At 37.6% G+C, this 22,171-nt stretch overlaps 1 protein-coding gene across 6 annotated transcripts in view; it reads right to left on the reverse strand.

Annotated features, from left to right (window-relative positions):
* Window positions 1–22,171, reverse strand: part of dennd4a (DENN/MADD domain containing 4A) — a 108,607-nt gene that overhangs the window by 47,839 nt on the left and 38,597 nt on the right. For all 6 annotated transcript variants that reach the window (XM_069910995.1, XM_069910994.1, XM_069910993.1 and 3 more), the window contains 7 exons: window positions 21,417–21,586; window positions 17,622–17,863; window positions 12,828–12,894; window positions 12,047–12,105; window positions 10,742–10,886; window positions 9,193–9,368; window positions 8,118–8,218 (listed from right to left, as the gene is read on the reverse strand). In XM_069910995.1, coding sequence (XP_069767096.1) covers window positions 8,118–8,218; window positions 9,193–9,368; window positions 10,742–10,886; window positions 12,047–12,105; window positions 12,828–12,894; window positions 17,622–17,863; window positions 21,417–21,586 — 960 coding nt within the window. The remainder of the gene's footprint in view (window positions 1–8,117; window positions 8,219–9,192; window positions 9,369–10,741; window positions 10,887–12,046; window positions 12,106–12,827; window positions 12,895–17,621; window positions 17,864–21,416; window positions 21,587–22,171) is intronic.

A 22,171-nucleotide genomic window follows, 5' to 3' on the forward strand; every position in this document is an offset into this window, starting at 1 on the left:
AAAGGAAATAAATTTAGTTTTACATTCAAATGATTAATGTAAAATACACACCCTCTAATGAATAGCAGTGGAAAATTGAGTAATTTTAATTAACTTTGAAAGTTTTCCTTCAAAATCAAATTTAGGAATTTTGATTTTTGTAATTCATGCCCCTTCAAATGCCCTAGTTATTATTATAATTTTTTTATTTTTCACACTGTGAACATTATCAACCAAAATATATACCAACGTTTCTCATTAAATATACACTATGGCATTTTCTCCCTTTTTGCCCCTTACCCTCCCTCCCCCCTCCAAAACCAATAAATATTCAACATATACAATACAATAAAACCATGAAACAATATCATCACACAATGAAAAATAAACAAGAAAAATGTGTCATCTACTTTTACACACTGGATCAAGTCGTTTTGTCTTCTTATCATTTTAGGGGGTGAAGGTCTGAGGCAAGCCCTCCCTGTTATGTTCCATGTACGGTTCCCAAATTTGTTCAAATAATGTGACTTTATTTTTTAAATTATATGTTATTTTTTTCCAATGGAATACATTAATTCATTTCCATGTACCATTCCTGTATTCTCAGGCTCTCTTCCATTTTCCAAGTTGAGATATACATTTTTTTGCTACTGCTAAGATTTCATAATAAATCTTTTTTGCGCTTTATCCAATTTGAGGCCTAATTCCTTACTTCTTATATTACTTAGAAGAAAGATCTCTGGATTTTTGGGTAAGTTATTTTTTGTGATTTTACTTAATACCTGATTTAGATCTTCCCAAAACATTTTCACTTACATACATGCCCAAATTGCATGTACTGTTGTTCCCATTTCCTTCTTACAGCGAAAACATCTATCTGATAATGTTGGATCCCATTCTTTTAACTTTTGGGGCATGATATATAACCTGTGTAACCAATTATATTGTATCATGCGTTACCTTGTGTTTATTATATTCTTCATAGTTCCAGAACATAATTTTTCCCATGTTTCATTTTTTAATCTTATGTTTAAATCCTTTTTCCACTTTTGTTTGGGTTTATAGCTTATTTCATCATTTTCCTTATCTTGCAGCTTAATGTATATGTTCGTTATAAATCTTTTATCATTGTGTCTGTAATCACATATTCAAAGCTGCTTCCTTCTGGTAATCTCAGTCTGTTTCCCAATTTATCCTTTAAATAAGATTTCAGTTGATGATATGCAAACATTGTACCATGAGTTATTCCATATTTGTACTTCAACTGTTCAAATGTTAATAAATTATTTCCCAAAAAACAATTCTCTATTCTTTTGATTCCTTTTCTCTCCCATTCTCTAAAGGAAAGAATATCTATTGTAAAAGGGATTAGTGGGTCTTGTGTCAATAACAATTTTGGTATTTGGTAATTCGTTTTTTTTCCTTTCTAAGTGGATCTTCTTCCATATATTAAGTAAATGATGCAATACTGGTGAGCTTTTATATTGCACCAGCTTTTCATCCCACTTATAAAGTATATGTTCCGGTACCCTCTCCCCTATTTTATCTAGTTCTATCTTAGTCCAGTTTGGTTTTCCCCTTGTCTGGTAAAAGCCTGATAAATACCAATTGTGTGGCTCTATAATAATTTTTAAAATTTGGTAACTACAAACCACCTTGGTTGTACCTCTCTGTTAATTTATCTAACAGGGGGAATTTATCCTCGGTTTCCCCCCTTTCCACAAGAATTTCCTTATTATTCTCTTTAGTTCATTAAAGAATTTCTCTGTTAAGGGAATTGGCAACAATTGAAATAAGTATTGTATCCTTGTGAAGACATTCATTTTAATCCAATTTACCCTCCCTATCAACATTAGCAGTAATTCTAAGTCTTCCTGCAATTTCTTTATTAGAGGCTGATAATTTAGTTTGTACAGGTGGCTTAAGTTATTATCTAACCTGATACCTAGGTATTGGATTCCTTGTGTTTGCCATTTAAATGGTGATTCTTTTTTAAGTTTTGTATAATTCGCGTTACTCATTGGCATCACTTCACTTTTATTTGCGTTGATCTTGAACCCCGATATTTCTCCATATTCTTTCAATTTCTTATGTAATTCTTTTATTGATATTTCTGGTTCTCTTAAGTATACTATGATGTCATCTGTAAATAAACTGATTTTATTCTCTTTCTCCTTTATTTTTATCCCTTTTGTTTTATTTTCTGTTCTTATCAGTTCTGCCAATGGTTCTATTGCTAAGGCGAACAATGAGGGGGATAATAGACATCCCTGTCTAGTTGACCTACTTAATTTAAATTTGTTTGATTCATATCCATTTACTGTTACCTTCGCCAATGGTCGATTATATAATGCTTTAATCCAATTAATATATTTTTCTGGTAGATTGAACCTCTGTAATACTTTAAATAAATAATTCCATTCTACTCTGTCAAAGGCTTTTTCTGTGTCTAAAGCAACAGTCACTGTTGACTTCTTATTTCCTTGAACTGCATGAATTAGATTAATAAGTTTACAGACATTATCTGCTGTTCATCTTTTCCTAATAAATCCAGTTTGATCTTGCTTTACTATTTTTGGTACACAATCGGCCAATCTGTTTGCTAATAATTTCGCTATTATTTTATAATCTGAATTAAGTAGAGATAATGGTCTATATGGTGTTAATGGATCTTTCCCTGTCTTTGGTATTACTGTAATTATTGCTGTCTTACATGAATCTGGCAAGTTTTGTGCTTCTTCTATCTGGTTCATTACTTCCAGGAGAGGAAGAATTAATAACTCTTTAAATGTTTTATAGAATTCTATTGGGAATCCATCCTCTCTAGGCGCTTTATTGTTCGGCAGCTTTTTTAATATATCCTGTACTTCCTCTATTTCAAATGGTTTTATCAGTTTGTTTTGTTCCTCTTTTTGCAATTTTATTTTTTGACCGCCAATTCTCTTCTTTTTGTTATATCATCCCTTTTTGCTAGTTCTTTTTCTGTACTTACTATCTTCCTTTCCAACTGTTCTATTTCCTGATTGTAGTCCTTTTTCATCTTAGTTACATAACTTATTATCTGCCCTCTAATGACGGCTTTCATTGCGTCCCATAATATAAATTTGTCTTTCACTGATTCCGTATTTATTTCAAAATAGGTTTTAATTTGGTGTTCAATAAACTCTCTAAATTCCTGCCTTTTAAGTAGCATGGAGTTTAACCTCCATTTATATGTTCTTGGTGGGATGTCCTCCAGTTCTATTGCTAATAACAGGGGTGAATGATGAGATAGTAGTCTAGCTTTATATTCAGTTTTCCTAACTCTCCCTTGAATATGGGCTGACAACAAAAACATATCAATCCTTGAGTATGTTTTATGCCTACTTGAATAATATGAGTGTTCCTTCTCTCTTGGGTGCTGCCTCCTCCATATATCTATAAGTTTCATTTCCTGCATTGATTTAACCATAAATCTGGCCACTTTATTCTTTCTACTTGTCTTTTGTCCAGTTTTATCCAACATTGGATCCAAATTAAGGTTAAAATCCCCTCCTTTTCCTTGTGTATCTACAATCTTCAAAAAAAATATCCTGTATAAACTTTTGATCCTCCTCATTAGGTGCATACATATTGAGCAAATTCCAAAATTCTGAATATATCTGACACTTTATCATTACATACTTCCTTGCAGGATCTATTATTTCCTCCTCTATTTTGATTGGTGCATTTTTATTAATTAATATAGCTACACCTCTAGCTTTTGAATTATATGATGCTGCCGCTACGTACCCTACCCAGTCTCTCTTTAATTTGTTATGTTCCACTTCAATTACATGTGTTTCCTGCAGAAATGCTATATATATTTTTTTTCTTTTTTCAGTATATTTAATAGCCCCTTCTTTTCAATTTGATTATGTATTCTATTAATATTTATAGTCATATAATTCAACATGGCCATCTCATATCCTGTTTACACCTCATTTCCGCTTCCTCACCACCACCATCCCCCTTTTCCCCATTTTCATCTCTCAGTTTTCCCTTTTTAAACTCAATGTATGACAACACATTTAAAACATAAAATACTCCAACAACTCCCTCATCCAATATTCCCTTAACCCAAAACACTTGCTGGGCAACAACATCTCCCCTTTCCATTTGGATTGCGATCCTGCTCGCAAGCGTCAACTGATTTCGCAGTGACGGTTATTCTCTCCCCCCCAACCCCCTCTTTTTTTCTATACATACATGTAAAAAAGTTCTCCCTTTTTCACCCCCCTTTCTTCTTTCATTCCCTTGTCTTTTTCTTCTTTAGTTCTTTATTTATACATTTTTTTTTTACATCTTTATATATACTTTATCGCCGTTCTTCATTCTTATTACATCTCTTCATCTCTCTTGTCCTGCAAATGCTCTGCAAATTCTTGTGCTTCCTCCAGATCTGAGAACAGTCTGTTTTACTCCCTGGGGATAAATATTTTAAGCACAGCTGGATGTGTTAATGTGAATTTATAACCTTTTTTCCATTAGATCGATTTTGCTGTATTAAACTCCTTCCTCTTCTTTAAGAGTTCAAAACTTATGTCTGGGTAAAAAAATATTTTTTGACCCTTGTATTCCAATGGTTTAATGTCTTCTCTAATTTTATTCCTTGCCCGCTCTAGTATATTTTCTCTTGTCGTATATCTCAAAAATTTTACTAAAATGGATTTTGGTTTTTGATGTGTCTGTGGTTTCGGGGCTAGTGCTCTGTGTGCCCTTTCTATTTCCATTCCTTCCTGTATTTCTGTTGTTCCCAGGACCTTCGGGATTCATCCTTTTATAAATTCTTTCTTATCTGTGCCTTCTTCACCCTCCTTCAGGTCCACTATTTTTATGTTGTTTCACCTACTATAATTTTCCAACATATCAATTTTCTGAGATAACAACTCTTGTGTCTCTTTAATTTTTGTCTCTTTCTTCCAATTTTCCTCTAAGCAGTTTCCATTTCTACAGCAGTTTCTCGTTCTTCCACATTTTCTACTCTTTTCCCTATTTCTGTCATGACTAGTTCTAATCTTTGCATTTTATCTTCTGTTCTTTTCATTTTTCTTTTAATTGCACTAAATTCTAATGACAACCATTCTTTTAATGCTCTCATTTGTTCTTCAAAAAAAGCTTTATCTATATTCTGTCCATCTGTTTTACCTTCCATCTCTCTGTAAAGATCTTGGTCTTCTTCTTCCTCCTCTTCTGTGTCTTCTTCTTTGTATCTGTGTCTCTTCTGATTTTTCTGATGAGTAGCTTGTCTCACTTTGTCAGGTCTCTTCTTGCTTGGCCCCTTGCAGTTGGTCCTCTCCTTCTGAGCTGCTCATATGTCGAGCCTCCTGCTGCTGCTCCTCTTGCTGTTCACCCCGTCGACTTTCTTTCTCACCTGGTATTTCACTCCCTCTCCAGCCGCTTTCCTCATCTTCCAGCTGAGAGCCCTGGTGTTGGGTGTCCCTCAGCTGGTCGCACCTTGGTTGCCTGCTCTTCAGCTGAGCCCCCCTCCCGTCGGTGTTTTCCTTTACCTTAGATTGCGCACTTTTGTTTGGCTCAGAGAGCCATTTTTGCAGACCACTGGTCAGGGGGTCGCGACTCCGCAGGGCTGACCCCAACCTCAGAGATCGGGCACTCTTCTCCACCACGGCTCCCTGTTCCATCATGCAGGTAAGGCCTCCTTTCTTTTCCGGAGTCTTTTCTTCTTCTTTTTTCCCCCCGTTGTTTTTACTTTTTCCTTCTTGGGTGCCATCTTCTTTCTCTTCTCTGCAACTTTATCTTTTATTTCTTATATTTTGTATTTATTGAACTTTGTCTTTTCTTAACTTTTTTTCTTCTTTTCTGGAGAGGCCTGGTTTTACCCTACCGGCCACTACTTCATCACGTGACTCCTCTCCAAATGCCCTGGTTATTAATGGTGTACAAATTGATGAGGTTTTACTGGGCTATATCTCTCTCATAAAGGGCATCAATGAATATTTGCATGATTTGACTGAAGTACAGAAATGAAAGTCTTCATAAATATTTTTAATTTTAAGCACTGAAAATCAGAATTGACCAACTTTCATGAAGGAAACCGAATCAGTATGTTAACAAGTTGGTCACAGTGATTCAATCATGAACTAGTATGGAGGCAACCATGAAGGCAGCACAGAATTTTAAAAAATGAGATTTTTCATGTTGTCAATTCCTCTGTTTAACCTCTACTGGTTTACTATGGAAAGAATACTGGCTAGCTGTAATATGGCTTGGTTTGCAAACTTGATTGCACAGGAATATTGAAGGCTGCAGAACGTGGCAAACCTAGGTAAGCCCACCAATGGCACCAACCATCTGACCAGTGAAGATATATCTATGTGAGGCACAACCTCATGATGGCAGCCAACATCACAACTTACCCCCCTCATTCTGGTCACAACCCCCCCTCTCACTGGTATCTTCAGACAGAGGCTACGGAAGCCTGGACCCACCACTTTTTGATTCAAGAACAGATTTATTCCCCAACGGCGACCAGGTTCCTGATCCTCCCATACCACTCTAACCCCAAACTACTCCAGAACCACTAGCAGATTTGTCTGCACAGTTGAAACGTTTTTATTTGACTAACTGCAACTTTGAATACTCTTTTATATTTATTATTTACTTTTTTGTCTCATGGCACATTGTGGTAATTTTAATTTACACTATTTTGTTGTGGTGTATCTTGCATATCTGTGTGGTTGGAGCAAGTAAAAATTATGGTGCACCTGTAAATGTATTCGACAAAAAACTCTCACCTCTTCCTTTCCCTTCCCGCATATTATATCACTTGTACAATGTAGATTTAAAAGGTCATTAAACATGTAGTTAAACACAAAAATCTGAAGACGCTGTATCAATACACAAAAGTGCTGGAGAAACTCAGAACACGCAGCACCTATAAGAAGTTAAGCAAACGTTTCAGGTCTAAGCATACAGCAGAACTCAGAGGTAGATGATCATTGGGCCCCACGTGCAGGGTGAAGGCAATTTTGAGATCCAAAAGTCATTCCAGTCGGCACCAACAAAATGAAACACTGATAATATGGCATTGAAGTCTGTGTCCTCTAAATGCCTTCAAACACTGCAATTTGGTTGAGAATTTTGTGTCCAATAAAATCTAGATATTTTGCAATGTTTGATTGCAAAAAATAAGTTTGTGGAGGTTTGGTATGACACCAGAAACACTTGCAAATTTCTACAGAGGTGTGGTGAAAAGTGTGCTGACTGGCTGCATCACGAACACCAATACCCCCGAGCGTAAAGCCTTCCAAAAGGTGGTGCTCACAGCCCAGGACATCACAGGCAAAATCCACCCCACTATTGAGGGGAACTAGGAATACAGGGAACTCTGCCGTCAGAGGGCAGCAGCAATCATCAAAGACCCACACCACCCAGCACATGCTCTGTTCTCGCTGCTGCCATAGGAAAGAGATAGAGGTGCCGTAAGACTTGCAGGTTCAGGAACAGCTGCTACCCCTCCACCATCAGACTCCTCAACAACAACCTCAATCAGAGACTCATTTAAGACTCTTATTTGCACACGTTATTGATTTTCTTTTTGTTCTCTCTGTATTGCAGTTTGTTTACATTCCTTCTCTTTTTTCAGTTCATATGCTGTGTACAGGTTATTTTTTGCACTATCAATTTAGTGATAAATTCTGCTGTGTCCACAGGAAAAAGGAATCTCAGGGTGATGCCATGTATGTACTCTGAATTAAATTCTTTTGCCCTGTATGAATAAAAAAGGGAACCGAGCTCTAATCATTTAATGTGCATTGAGTTCAGCAAACTTTGATTAGTATCATTTTAATTAATCAAATAACTGCAATTTATAATGAAATACAGAGCTTTTTCCCTAGAATTTACATATTTTCCTTTAAAATTCCAATATGCAATGTGCATTGTTGGATGATGGAAATATGGAAGGGATACGTATAGAACTAACACCACACCCAGAGAACTTATGAGATCAGAAGATTGTGGAGAGAGTGTGCTGACGGTGACTGGGCAAGATCCCCGGTTGCATATGGATAGTTCTGTATTCTCCACAATTATCTACAAGCCATAAGTTTTTAAGAAGTGAACAAATTTCAATATTACAGAGTTCATAATGGACTTACTCTGTGCCAATTGTTCATAACTGTTGTTCAAAGAGTTGATCAGATTCTTGCAGGCTTTCTTTGGGAGTATTTTCCATGTTAGACTTTTCCTGTCATCAGTTCTAAAAGATCAATCTTTCAAATACAACATCTTGGACACAAATACACAGCCAATGAACCTGGAAACTTCAATCTCAATATTGCTTTTAGTATCAGTAAAAATAAATCACATTGCAAGTACACTGTGTAACTGATAGCAAATTGAACAAAAGAAGATACTCTAAATTGTAATTCAATAAAAATGCTGAGGCGAATTTAGTAATCTGGTGACAATGAACGATGAATTGGGGCTGTGAATTAATCACCATTAAAAAGTTTGATTGACATAACTGCATACTGATGAATTTGTTATCTGCATTGTTAATGGATAAAAAAAGTCAATAAAAATAAAGTATATGATCTGATGAAATACGATGTCTACACAGACCCTTAAGTCTTCTCTTCATTTCAATAATATCCATGCTCCAACCATCCTTCCTGTTCTCCATAACCCACTTCGTTCAAAAATCTCAATCTCAGCCTTAGGTGGTCAAATTTTGACAGAATGGGGGTGTAGAAGTCCAAAAATCTGTATGTCAGAATACAAACCACCCGAGATTCCGGTCTTTTTGAAAATTCTCAGACTTAAAAAATTTAGCAGGCTTTTGTGTGCGTGCATGCATAAGTGCCAGAGATGCACAGCGGCAACAAGCAGCGCAGCAGACACAACAGGAGTCACGGAAAGGAACAAATAATTTTTTTTTGTGCTGATTTATGATAGGATATGATATGATAGGATTTATGATATGATAGTTGTAGCCTTGTCTACAACTGGTTTCTGAGTATCTGGGTCCAATTACCCAGCCCATGCACCTCCATCCCAAAACCAATTCCAATTTCATTTGGATTGCCACAGAAAGTTATTTTACAAGTCCACTTTATTATGACACTATTTTGAATCGGTGTGGACAGTTCATGTAAGACATTTCCATTTTGCAACTCAACTACTATTGAAAGCTATATTTTATTAGTTAATTGTATATTTTCAAAATCTTACTGAGAGATGGTGTTAGTGTCTAGGTCCACGCAGCTTACATCACTTGGAGGATCATACAGGTCAAAGTAGCGAGAATCAACCCCTACAATGAAGGGACAGGGGGCACTGAGGACATCTGCCAGAGCCAATGGACATAGAGGGATATAGGGACATGGCCAATGGAATGGAAATATCATCTGCAAGTAAAGAGTCACATTAAAATCAACAAATTATGATATTTATTAAAATAATTGTTTCAAAGTGCAACTAATGACAAAAATTACCAAGATGTCACTGCTATGAGTATTCCCACAATTTGTCAGAATCTTTAGAAAAAACATTTCAAATTTCATAAGTAAAAAATTTTTAAAAATCTGTAATTACTCAGCAGGTCAGCAACATTTAAATTAGAGAGAACCTTTCTAAATTAGGAGAATTAACGTTTGAGTCATGATGACACATGAATTTCTGAAATTTATAAAAGATGTGCTTTTCTCTTTCTCAAGGTACAGCTTTATGTTGGAACGTCAGATTTTCCACCAAAAAATAAATGCATGAAAACTTAGGAAGTACAATTGAAAATTAAAATTCACCCAAAATATGTAATGACCAGTCAGAAGAATCTTTTCATTTAAGAGGATGATTAAGATGAATCACACAAGGTTTTAACATATTTTTGCAAAAGTAGGCTCATCATTTTAATGGTTATTGTATTCTCATTCCTTTTGACCTATATAAAATAAATTGCATTTACTTCACTCTTCATCTCAATGCAGTGATAAAAGACCACTGTCGAATAATAGTCCATAACAACTGCTTTCCACATTATGGTCAATTCCTCTAGCCTTTTACGACATCTCACGAATCGTCATTTACAACAAGAATTCATTGTCTCATAGATTCATAGATCCCTCTAGTACCATAATCAAATTCTAGAAAGATCATACATGTCAATATTTCCTACAGGTCCAAATAGATAGAATCTAAGCCCTAGCACAATATATTATACAATTTTCTGAATTATTGCCTTGTACGATCAGCAGAATTCCCAATCACATTTGCACACCTTCACTCAATTCACTTATATAAATGTTAATTCAGTAAAATTCCCATTATCTGGAATTCAAGCAACTGGCAGCCTCAAGCAACCAGCAAAAAAAAAATTGTGGAAAATAAATAGGTAACAAATACTGCAGTTTAAAATTGGTGCCCCCTAACAGTCAGTTCACCAATCATGCAACACAATTTTAAGCAACCGGCAAATGAACTTAACTGGTATCTAACCAACCCTTTCAGATCCTAAAGGTTTTTACTGTATATCGAAACTCAACAGCAATTCCCAAAGCAACACCTTGACAAATAAAAAGCACATTCACAGCAGTTATTTGCCTGATAGCCAGAGAATAATCTGTCCATGTCAAAATATTATCTCTTACACCATAAACTTTAATTTTTTTTGCAATAACCCAATTAAATTCTTTCGAGAAATTCCAGTGCAGGTAAAGTATGTGCAGCTAATAATGAATGTAATTTTTACAAATCTTTCTGAAAGACCAAGCTTAATACTTACTGAAACTAGTGCTTCAGCCACACTTGTCAACACGGCTGGGCGAAGGGAATGAAGAAGAATCTTGTGTTCAGTAACTGCATACAGCAGCACAGTTATTGCCTTCTCAGGGCCCAGGTTCTCCAGCAAAGTGGTGAAACTAGCACCGCTGAAAAGTACAGATGCCATCAGAATTCAGTGAAGCAAGGCATTTATATTTTTCTCTGGAGTTGTTAATTTATGTCCAATTGGGATGCTAGAGCTGAATGGTAAAGGTGATGGAATCTTTTCCCTGAGTAGCAGAAGTCTGCCAAGAGGAACTAGTGTTGTGTATGCTGTACTCCCAGAGTTAAACTTTCAAGTGTTCTATGGTTTAAAGCTTGATCTTTTTACTCAAAAAGTGGCAAATGGCTGGTATTCATTACTCTGGAGGGCTGTAGAAATGAATCATTGGGAATATTTAAAGGGAAGTAGATTCATTGGGGGCTATAGAGAAATAGCGCAACAGAGTGAAGAGGCCTGGGGTAGATCAGCCATCATAAAATCAAATTGCTGGTATTCATTACTCTGGAGGGCTGTAGAAATGAATCATTGGGAATATTTAAAGGGAAGTAGATTCATTGGGGGCTATAGAGAAATAGCGCAACAGAGTGAAGAGGCCTGGGGTAGATCAGCCATCATAAAATCAAATGGCAGCGCAGGCTCATGGGGCTAAACGGTCCAACTCCCTGCTCCTATTTTTTTGTGTGTGATGCAGAAGTTTATATCATTATTTCCAACACACTCTGAGTACTTTCAGGAAAGTTATGGTTGGAAGAGAAAGGAACCCACAAGATTCACTTTGAAATTCCAAAAAAAAAAACAATGAGCTCTATCTGCAAGAAGGGAAAGCCCTTCCTATTGGTTTTGAAGAAGTGATTTTTTGAAAATCATTACTGAGACACCATGGTAGATAAACAATTTGCTGCTTGGCAGCCTGTGGAATCGTGCTTTAATCCATAGCTACACCAATCCAGATACTACTTATTGCCATGTAATAAAACAGAAATATAATATTACTAAAAATTGCACTGAGTCTGCCATAAGGCAGACAAAGATTAACCATTAACATAACCTGGCACCCCTTAGTCAGAGAAAAAGAAGCAAGCGTGTTTCCCGCCACCCCGCCACCACCCCCCACCACCCGAGTCATTAAGTGTCCGTGGATTCACCTCTAGCGCTCCCATCACCTCTGCAGCAACACCAGACTCTAGTTCAGTTTCAATTAACAAACACATTAACTAATAGATGTTTGAAAGACTAAAAAGATTCAAAGGGATGTCCTCTTACCTCAATGGCAGTGGTGAAGACACAGGTTGGCAGAGCATTAATTGGTCATGAGGTGATTGCTGTAACAGAAAAGGCAAGGTTGAAATTCTGTAATCTTTCACCGCTGAAAGCTCAGATCCTGGCAAAATCTATCTCCCTGCTTCCATATATTTGGTTGCCATATCTCTCACCATCTGATTCATTTCCTTCCCCTTCATTTTTAAAAAAATTCAGATTTCAACAGGATTAATTTGACACGCTGGATGACAGCACAAGATGAGTAGACCAGCCAGCTCTTTCTGCCTGATCATGGTGTTCTCCCAGGTCCCACCTTTCTTTATGCTAAATCCCTATAGCACTCAATCTCCCACTTTTTCAAAACTTCCAATAAGCTAGGCTCCACAACTCCCTGGGGCAGAGAATTCCAGAGATTTACCACTCTCTGTGAGCAGAAATTTCTACATATCTTGGTTTTAAATTATTGGCACATTTTCTTGGAACTGTTCCCTTGTTTGTAATTATGCCATGATTGAAATCATCCCCACAACTAACATGCCCGTTAAGAATTATATGTTTCAATCAGATCATTCCTCATTTTCTAAACTCCAAAACTTGCCTACCTAATAGAATGGCTCAGTGCAATCAAAACAATTTCATGTGAATTAAAATCGATCTTGAATACTTGAAATATTTTTGATTAATGTGCCAAATTGTAATATTTTCTAGCTTTAATACAATCAATGGTTCACTACACAATAATATCATTACACTAAGAATACCAGTTACACAAATAGCCACACACCTGCACAAGAATCCTTGGTCTCTGAGGTGAAGGAAATGGAACTTTGTGCATGAAATGACAGATATGTCTGCAAAACACAAGTGAGATTGAAATAAAGAAAATAATTTTATTCACCATGCTCTTTAGGTCATAAGGCTACCTACTACATAACAACTACAATTATCCAAAATCAGATTTGCTGAAATCCCAAACAAATCAGAAATCCTCATTTATCCAAATTTTTCAGAACTGAACTGACAAAGGGCCTCGGGCTCCCAGCGTGGACATCGGGCTGCTAGCGGCAGCAGTAGTACGACCTTGGGCTCCCTCAGGAGCGGAAACCTCAAGCATCCAGCACAAGTGGGACCTTGGTGGGGAGGTGTCAGTGATTGGCCATGGCAGCATTTTTTTGGGTGAGAATTAAAAATTATTTTAATGCTTATAAAGCCTTCCCTTGTTTGTTGTTGTATAAACATTGTTACAAGTGATTTGCCATTGCTACTGGGCTGTTTATAAAAAGTGACCAGTTCTCCGAAAAAGAAATTGTCTGAAATAGGCCTGGTCTCAACCATTTTGGATAAATCAGAGTTGTTCTGTAGATGATTATTTTATAATTTCTTAAATAATGTTGCCTATACTGGATCCAATTAATTGATTTTCTAAGACTCAAATTTAAACTCTGGAAAAAAAATATATATATACAATCTTTCCTGATACATTCAACAGATTTTGTTTTAATATTTAAATTAAAGAAAGCTTTCCCCTTTCCCCAGCCCAATCACACTCCTTGAACACTCAACATTTTGTCCACCACACCATTCTTCAATCCTTCGCTCACTGAACTTCCATTCGAGACCACGTTAGCTGTCATGAGTTCTCATGTGTATCGTAAGGCATTGTTTCCCCCCCACCCCCTTCAAATTTGCTGTATTCACTAACCTCTTTCCCCAACCCTGAAATCAAAGTCACTGATCCAGCTGTCAGTGAAAGGCACCCATCTATATGCAGACCTCTCCTCCTGGACCACAAGGCAGTCTTGAAAATCAATACACCTTATGCCCAGAGGTGATGATTCAAATGCATCAAGGTTTCTACCACTGAGACTAAACAATGGGAAAACCAACACCATTCATTTTGGAGATCAATGATGGTTCAAGGGACATAGACCAGTTGACAATTTTGGCAGAGAAATGATTTGATCCAAGTCAAGTGTGAGGGTGTGCACTTTGGGAGGTCAACAAGAAATGCAGTAAATGCCATGGAGCACTGATATACCGAGGAATGATGGAGTGAAAATCCATAGCTCCCCTGAGTAGCCCCACAAGTAGATAACGTGGTGAAGGTGAGGCATTTCCCTTCATCGGTTGAGGCATTGAGAATAAATGTCAGGAACTTGTGGGGAGACATTGGCTCAGTCACATTTGGAGCACCATGGCTGTAGAGGCTTTAGAGAGGCTGCAGAAGAGGTTCACTCGAATGTTGCTTAGTTAGAAAGTATTAGCTACAAGATGTGGCTCAAACTTTCACTGCTTTTCCTATAGCGTCAGAAGCAGAGGGTGATCTGATAGAAGCTTATACAATTATTGATAGCACAGGTGGGTTACATTGTCAGAGTGAGAGAGTGGTAGGTGCCTGGAACACTCTGCAAAGGGAGTAGAAGCAGGTACACTAACAATGTTAATGTTGGAGAGGCAGGGATTAGAGGGATAACAACCAAGTGCAGGCAGATGGGATTGGTTTAGATTGATGACCCTGTTCCTGTCCAATGAAAGTGGAGTACCAGAGGAAATTCACATGGAGAATGCTCAGGCTCTAGACAGCAGTAGAGGTTGTCGGAGCTCTGAAGTAGTATATCTACCGAGGCCTTGACTGTGCCGTCCAACACTGAAACACATTGTTCACCATCCTGGTGTCCAAAAGGAAAGAAATGACAAGCAGGCCACATAATTGTTCCAAATTCATCTGTGATACCTCAATGCCCTCTTCCATTATTCATTAGAAGCCCACAACTGTCGTGACTACATTGTCATCCCTTCCTTCAGAAGATATGCATTCCATTTTCCCAGTTTCTCCACTTTATTGTATGACTTCCAGAACAGTACCTCTTTGAGGCCTTTAATCTTTAACAGAGGTGTTCCCTCTGCCATGATGACAGGATGCTCAACCCCTCTCCTCTTCCAAAGACCTGCTGAATTCCACTTCTCACACTCCTGTTGCTGCTGAACCTGTCGACCAGGCTTAAATTATCATAACTTGATATTTTAACAATTGCTTGCCTGGTTCCCTTCTTTATTCCTATAAACTTGGTGCTATTAAAAAAAATGCTGATATTCATACAAGTCTCTCGTCATCTACATTGGCTTCTGATTAAGCCAATTTGATTTAAGAAATTTTTAAACCCGTCTTTAAATCCTCTTTAAAAGTTCCCACCTTCAACTAAACTGCTCCACCACTGCAGGTGAAGATTGAGCTACCAAAGCAGTGGATTTACCTTCAAACTCTCTGCTTCTCCAAGACATATTTTGAAATCTACTGCTTTGTCTAAATGTATGGTCATTTATCCTGACATCTGCCTGCAGAATAAGTATCAATATTTGTTACAACACACATCTATGAATTTCCTTAGAGCGTTTTGTTTTGTTGAAGGTGCTACAACTGAGTTCAGCCAGAAACATTCATCGCAAGTCATTCCCACATGATCACCGACAGCTAAAAGTAGTGGATCAAAGCCAGGAAATCGGTAGAGGGAAGATCAGGAATCAACTAAGTGCAAAATAAACTCACGTAGGCACTTGAGTTGCCGTAGTTTGCGACAAATTCCTGGTCAAAACTGTCTACGCACAAGGGTACACAAAACAAGGTAGCAGCTGCCTTTAAATGACGGCATGTGCATCTTTCGGTGGGACTTCCAGATTTCTATCCTGCAAATACAGACTTGACATTACAATGTCAAGTGATTCTCTAATATATGTGACATCCATTAGAGAAGCAGGGATCTGGCCAGAATGAAGAATTGAAGAATCTAAATTGTACTAGAGATATGGATTGATACTTGACCATGTAAACTGAGTTAAGAAAGAGGTGGCTTTTGAGACAGTAGATTCTATGGTTATCATCTACCAAGTTCAGCAGGCTCTAGACTTTTTCCTCAAGGAATAGAAGATGGCAAGTCTGACCTTATTACTCAAGAATGGAGCTTGGGCTCAAGCTTGCTGACAATATAGAATGAGCCATATTATAATCAAGGAAGATTGAAGAAGATCCATGAGAATATGGATAAAGTGAGTGAATACAATGCATAAAAATATAAGGTATTCAACTTTGGTACGGAACAGAAAAGGAGACCAACTAGATGGGGGAACAAATGATGTTGACAGTCAAAGGGGCCTAAGTGTGCTTTTTGTACAGAAATTTCTGAAGGCCAATGTGGAGGTGCAACAGGCAGTTATGAAGGCAAGTGGCAGGTTAACCTTCAATACAAGAGGATTTGAATACAGGAGTAAGAAAGTCAGACGACAACTATAGAGGGCCCTGGTGATATTTCATATGGAGTATGTGTAGGTTTTTGTCTCCTTGCTGGAGAAAGAATATTATTTCCATAAAGGCCATACATCAAAGATTCACAAGACAGATTAGAGTTTGCTGTCTGTGGAGAATGAGTAGAGACGGATCCATTACTTTGTACTTTAGGTAAATGAGTGAAGATTTCATCATCAAGTATGATGGTGCGGATCAGAACCTTCAAGTTCCTGGGAATTCACATTTCAGAAGACCTTTCCTGAAGCTAGCACATTGAGGCAACCGTGAAGGCAGCACACCAACACCTCTTTTCCAAGGAGTCCAAGCATGTCACCAGATAGTCTATCCAACTTCCACAGGTGCACAATGGAAAGTATAGGGACTGGTGGCACCACAGTCAGGTTTGGAAATTCCACTGCCCAGGAAAGCAGAAGACTGCAGAAAGAAGCAAATGTAGCCCGGTTCATCACAGGCTCTGGTTTCCTATTGATTGGAGGCATCTACGTCCACACTATTGCAAGTCACTTTTTTGCACTAGGATTATCGCGAATATTTATTGTCCTTTTTTAAAAAAAAATTATGTTTGCTATCATAATTCCTTTTTTACAAATACCCATTTGTCTTTATCAAGAATCTTGTACATAAGTGTATGATAATAAACTCATTATCATAAAGTACTTTAAAAAAAAAAGACTGGTTACATGTAAGGAGATACTTTCATTGCCTGACATCTCCAAGTCAAGGAGCAGAAATTCAGATGAAGACATAGAGCACTTAGGTCAAGAATGAGGGTGGTGAACTTTTGGAATTTTCTACTCTACAGGTGTGAAGATATCAGCATTTAAAACAGATGTCCACTGTGGAAGGAAAATAATTAAGCAAATAGATTAATTACTTGAGAAAACTATTTTGAATCTATTAAACAATTTTTAGACCAAGTATCAGTGTTTAAGTGACAATAACTTTGTAAAACTGTAACTACAACTCATTCACTATGCAAAATATTTTTAACACTCAAATTTTTGCAATAATTCAGTCTCTTTCTTCAGAGTGCAAACAAAAGGAGATTACAGCAAACACTGCAGGGTTCCAACTTGCAGAGTATGTAGACTCATTCTTTGTTCTAAAAATATTCTTAACAATTGTACCTGTCCCTCTCTTTCTGAAGGCACTGATCCTCATCAACAGCTCCCTGGGGCCCCTTACAATCACTATTATTGTCCAGCTGAAACTTTGCAGTGTTTAGAGACACTTGTAGTACAATTAAGAAAAAATTACCTCTCACAGGAAACTTACTTTTCAATAGGTAATGCATGAGGTCCAGAGATTGAATAGCGGTATAAAAACGTGAGAAATTTTCGAAAAGCTTCAAAGAACGGCCAGTGTGACAGAAGACAAATACACTTGCTGGTGTGAACAGTTTTTGAGTGGATAGATTTTCGGTCAGCTGCACTGACCAGCCCTAATTGTGATCTCTGCTTGTCTGTCAAGTTCTCTTGAGGAAGCGGTTCATAGAATTGTATAGCAACACCATAAACCTGCGGGGAAGATGATATTGGAATCTTTTCACTGCAGAGCAATGGCAGGTGTTAACTACTAATAAAGCACACTGTGGCAATGAATGTTAAGCAACCATAATCAGCCAGGCCTCATCCTCGTTGCATCTTAATAATTTAAGAATCAGACATCAGAGAGTAAGACTTTACTCTTATTTTATTTTTCTCTAGATTTTTGGAAAGAAGAAACCCGTATTTATCAGGTGATGACTGAAAATCTCTTGATCATACTTGTGTGCGGAGGAACAATATGAATAGGATTCAAAATTATTTTCCAATTTTGTTTAACCTGGAAATTATTTTCAATCTACCTGCATGAATTCGCCCCTCGTTATTGAATGAAGATCTACTGGGACCAATGCCTGAAGAGGGCGCACAAAATCAGTGAACCGGTGCGGACTCGAAAGGCCAACATGGCCTGTTTCCGCTCCGTAAATGGTTATATGGTTATATAGTTATAGTTGCTCCCCTAAGTGTGCTGAGTTTTACATTTCTGTCTAAGCCAGTTCTACACAACCCTGTATTGATTAAAAGAGGTTAGAGTGAAATTTTCCAGATTTTATTCCTCAATAAGGTCACTACTACTTTCTCAATAGTTAAGGACAGATAACAAACATCAGCCTTGATGGCAACACTCACACTTTACAAGAGAATGAAATAAATCACTCAGTGAGGCATATTCTAAATGCATCACAGCAGCAGCATTTTCCCCAAGTGATATTTTAAGAACAGAAGGAGGAGATGACATTTGCCCCCACATCCAGTGATATCATGGCTGGACCTTTACCTCAACACTGCTCCCTGCACCAGGCCTTGATTCCCATTCAGCTTAAATAACACTGGACAACAAAGATTTGATTCCTGAACACTTTTGAGCATATTTTATGGAGTTTGGACTGCTGATCGTGAAAATCATCTTAAAATTTTCCTATCATGTACTTTTCTTTTTAGATATAACCTATTTTTGTAATTTCCCGTCATGTTTCAAGCAGACAAATCCATGACGTGCAACATGTCATTGAAAATTCGCACTTGGACTTTTTCCCTGATGATCTTGGTGCAGTCAGTGACAAACGTGGTGAAAGGTTTCACCAGGACATTGTGACCATGGAAAAGCAGCATCAGGGGAACTGAAATCCATCAATGTTGGCCAACTATTTTTAAATGTTTTAAATTTAGACATAACAGCATGTTAACAAGCCATTTTAGCCCACGGGCTGTGCCGCCCAATTAACCTACAACCTCCGGTAAGTTTTGAATGATGGGAGAAAACTGAAGCCCCCGGGGAAAAACCCATGCAGACATGGGGAGAATGTACAAACTCCTAACAGGCAGCGTGGGATTCGAACCCCCCCAGTCCCAATCACTGACGCTGTAACAGCATTTCTCTAATCACACCGCCTAAACTGTTGGAGGCTGACATGAGAGGGATGAGATACTGAGTAAAAACGAAAATCAGCTGCAAAACATTTTTAGGTCAGTTGAACGAACGCAATGTGTCAGCGTGATTAAACATGCTAAATTCAATAAAAGTTAACTTAATGTTCTATTAATTTCCTATATGATACAGCAAATCTGAAACTCTCTTTGTGTTCATCTTAAAATTGTCTATTATAATCCTTGATTTCTTTTCAGGAAGCAAACCTTCTGAAAAACATTGTTGCCCAGTGTAATCATTGACTGAAACTCAACAGCCTTCTTGGGATTCACTAAGTGAAGAAAGTTCTCATCTCAGTTTCGATTGATTGTTAAGACAGCAAATTCTGCTTTGAGACACACCAGCTGGAGGAAAGATCCTCCATACCCTGGTGAAGTTAAGCCCCATATTTTTCTTTATGTTTCAAAGAGATCAATCCCCATTCTTTTAATCGTCTATTGTACAAATCTAACTGAAATCATTTAGAAAACCTTAATCACCTTCATCCTTGTTAATAGTCACAACTTAAAGTGAAATAAAACATAACACAGTACAAGACCTTTGGCCCACAGTGCTGTGCCAACATAATAACCTACTCTAACAACCACCTAGAATTTCCCCACTGCATACAAGACCTTTCGAATGGTCTATTAAAGATCCTATTATTCCTGCCTCTATCACCAATGCATTCCATGCAATGACTACTCTGCTTGAAGAACCTACTTCTTACATCCTCCCAGTACTTCCAAACAACTTAAAACATGCCCGCTGGTGTTAGGAATTGGAATAAAAGTTCTGGCTGTCCACATGATCCATGTTTCTCAATCTTGTACACCTCCATCAAGTCATCCCTCATCCTCCAAGGGGGAAAAAAACCAAGTTCACTCAACCAATCCTCATAAGACATGCTCCCAATGCAGGCAGCATCCTGGTAAAACCCCTCTGTGTTGTCTTTATAGCTTCCATATCTTTCCTAATACGAGGTGACCAGAACCGAACACAATATTCTACCTGGGGTCTAACTAAGGACCTTTAATTTTAAAAAAATTAGATGCACAGCATGGTAACAAGCCCTTCCAGCCTTATGGCCCAGTGCTGCCTAATTACCACACACCCAATGAACCTACAATCACATTTTTGTTGAAGGATGGAAGGAAACCAGAGCACCCAGGGGAAAGCCCACACAGACATGGAGAGAACATACAAACTCCTTACAGACAGAGCCAGATTCGAACCCAGGTCACTGGCATTATAATAGCACTGCACTAACCGCTATACTAACCATGCTGTCTTATATAGCTATTAAATTACCTCATGACTTTTTAACTCTATTCCATGATTAATGAAGGCCAACACACCATATGCCTACTTAATAACACTATCAAACCTGTGCATCAGCTTTGAGGGTCTATGGACATCTCTCACTTCATCCACACTGCTATTGTCTTCCCATTAACATCATATTCTGCTTTCAAATTTAACCTACCAAAATAAATTACCTCTTTCTTTAGTGGGTTAAACTCCATTTGCCACTTCCCAGTCCAGCTCTGCATCCTTATCAATATCCCTTTGTAATCTCTGGCAAACCTCCAGGCTATCCACCACACTACTTTCACGTTATCCACAATTTTGCTAATCCACCTTCTACTTCCTTATATAGATCATTTCTAAAAATCACAAGGAGCAGGGAGGGGTTCCAGAACAGACCCTGCAGACACCATTAATCACCCACTTCCAAGCAGATTACAAACAGACTACAACTACCTTCTTCCTTCTCTAGGTAAGCCAATTCTGTATCAACTAAACAAGACCTCCTTACTTTCTGAACGAGCCTTGCATGCGATACCTTATCAAATACCTTTCTGAAATCCATATTCACTACATCCACTGCACCACCCTCAATGTTCTTTGTTACATCTAATAATAAATAAAAGGAATATTTTATAATTCTTATAAAATCTGAAATTGCCAGAATATTCAAGGAATTCCTAAACACATGACTTCTTGGCAATTAATGACATATTGTAAGAGATTGTCAATTATGAAAAGAAAATAAACCACCCAGCCAAACCTGACAAGAACACAGATGCATTAATAACAGGCTTGTTTTCAATGTACCTTTTCTGCAGAAGCTGCTGTTAGCACAAATGTAGAGAAAACAGGGAGTGGATATTTGGTATTACAAGGCCAACACTCAATGGTCGCTCCCATCGGCAGGCAAAAGAGAGGTACTGATGCAGGCAAAGGAAAGGATTCATAATCTTCTTCTGGATACCTACATATCAAACCTGTAAGAGAGATAAGACAAAGATAAAAATGATTTTTTTTTTGTTCATTACATCAGGCTGGAACTTGCAGCTCTCCTAAAGAGCTAAGCTGCAAATGCTCAGAGGTCCATTTCACAAAACCAGACACTTCATGGTACTAATTGAAAGCTGAGGAATGCACTGAGTGAATTCTCAGTGCTATTCTAATCTGAATGATTGCAAATCTCATGGTTAAAGCCTTTGGTCAAATAAAATTCAGCTTTTATGAGGCATTCCCTGCATAACAAGCAAGAGATATCACTTCCCCATCTGATGCCATTCATACTCAAATATTGAAATATCAAAAATTAGTCACTGATAAAATATGACCATCTTTGGAAGCAAAGTCTAAAGGAAGAATAAGTACTTTTCACAGCTCTATTTAAAGACATATGCTAATTGGTGAACATCAAAAAATTTATTCAAGGGGACTATACTGATGAATTATTACTTACTAGTGATTAAAATATAACTGAGCCACCTTAACACTGAAAGCAAACAAAAATCCCATTTCCAATTTAGTTTGTCTCATTCTAAGAAGAGGAATATTCTGACCATTGTTGTATA

This window comes from Narcine bancroftii, chromosome 14 (assembly GCF_036971445.1).
Source record: "Narcine bancroftii isolate sNarBan1 chromosome 14, sNarBan1.hap1, whole genome shotgun sequence".
Taxonomy (NCBI): Eukaryota; Metazoa; Chordata; class Chondrichthyes; order Torpediniformes; family Narcinidae; genus Narcine; species Narcine bancroftii.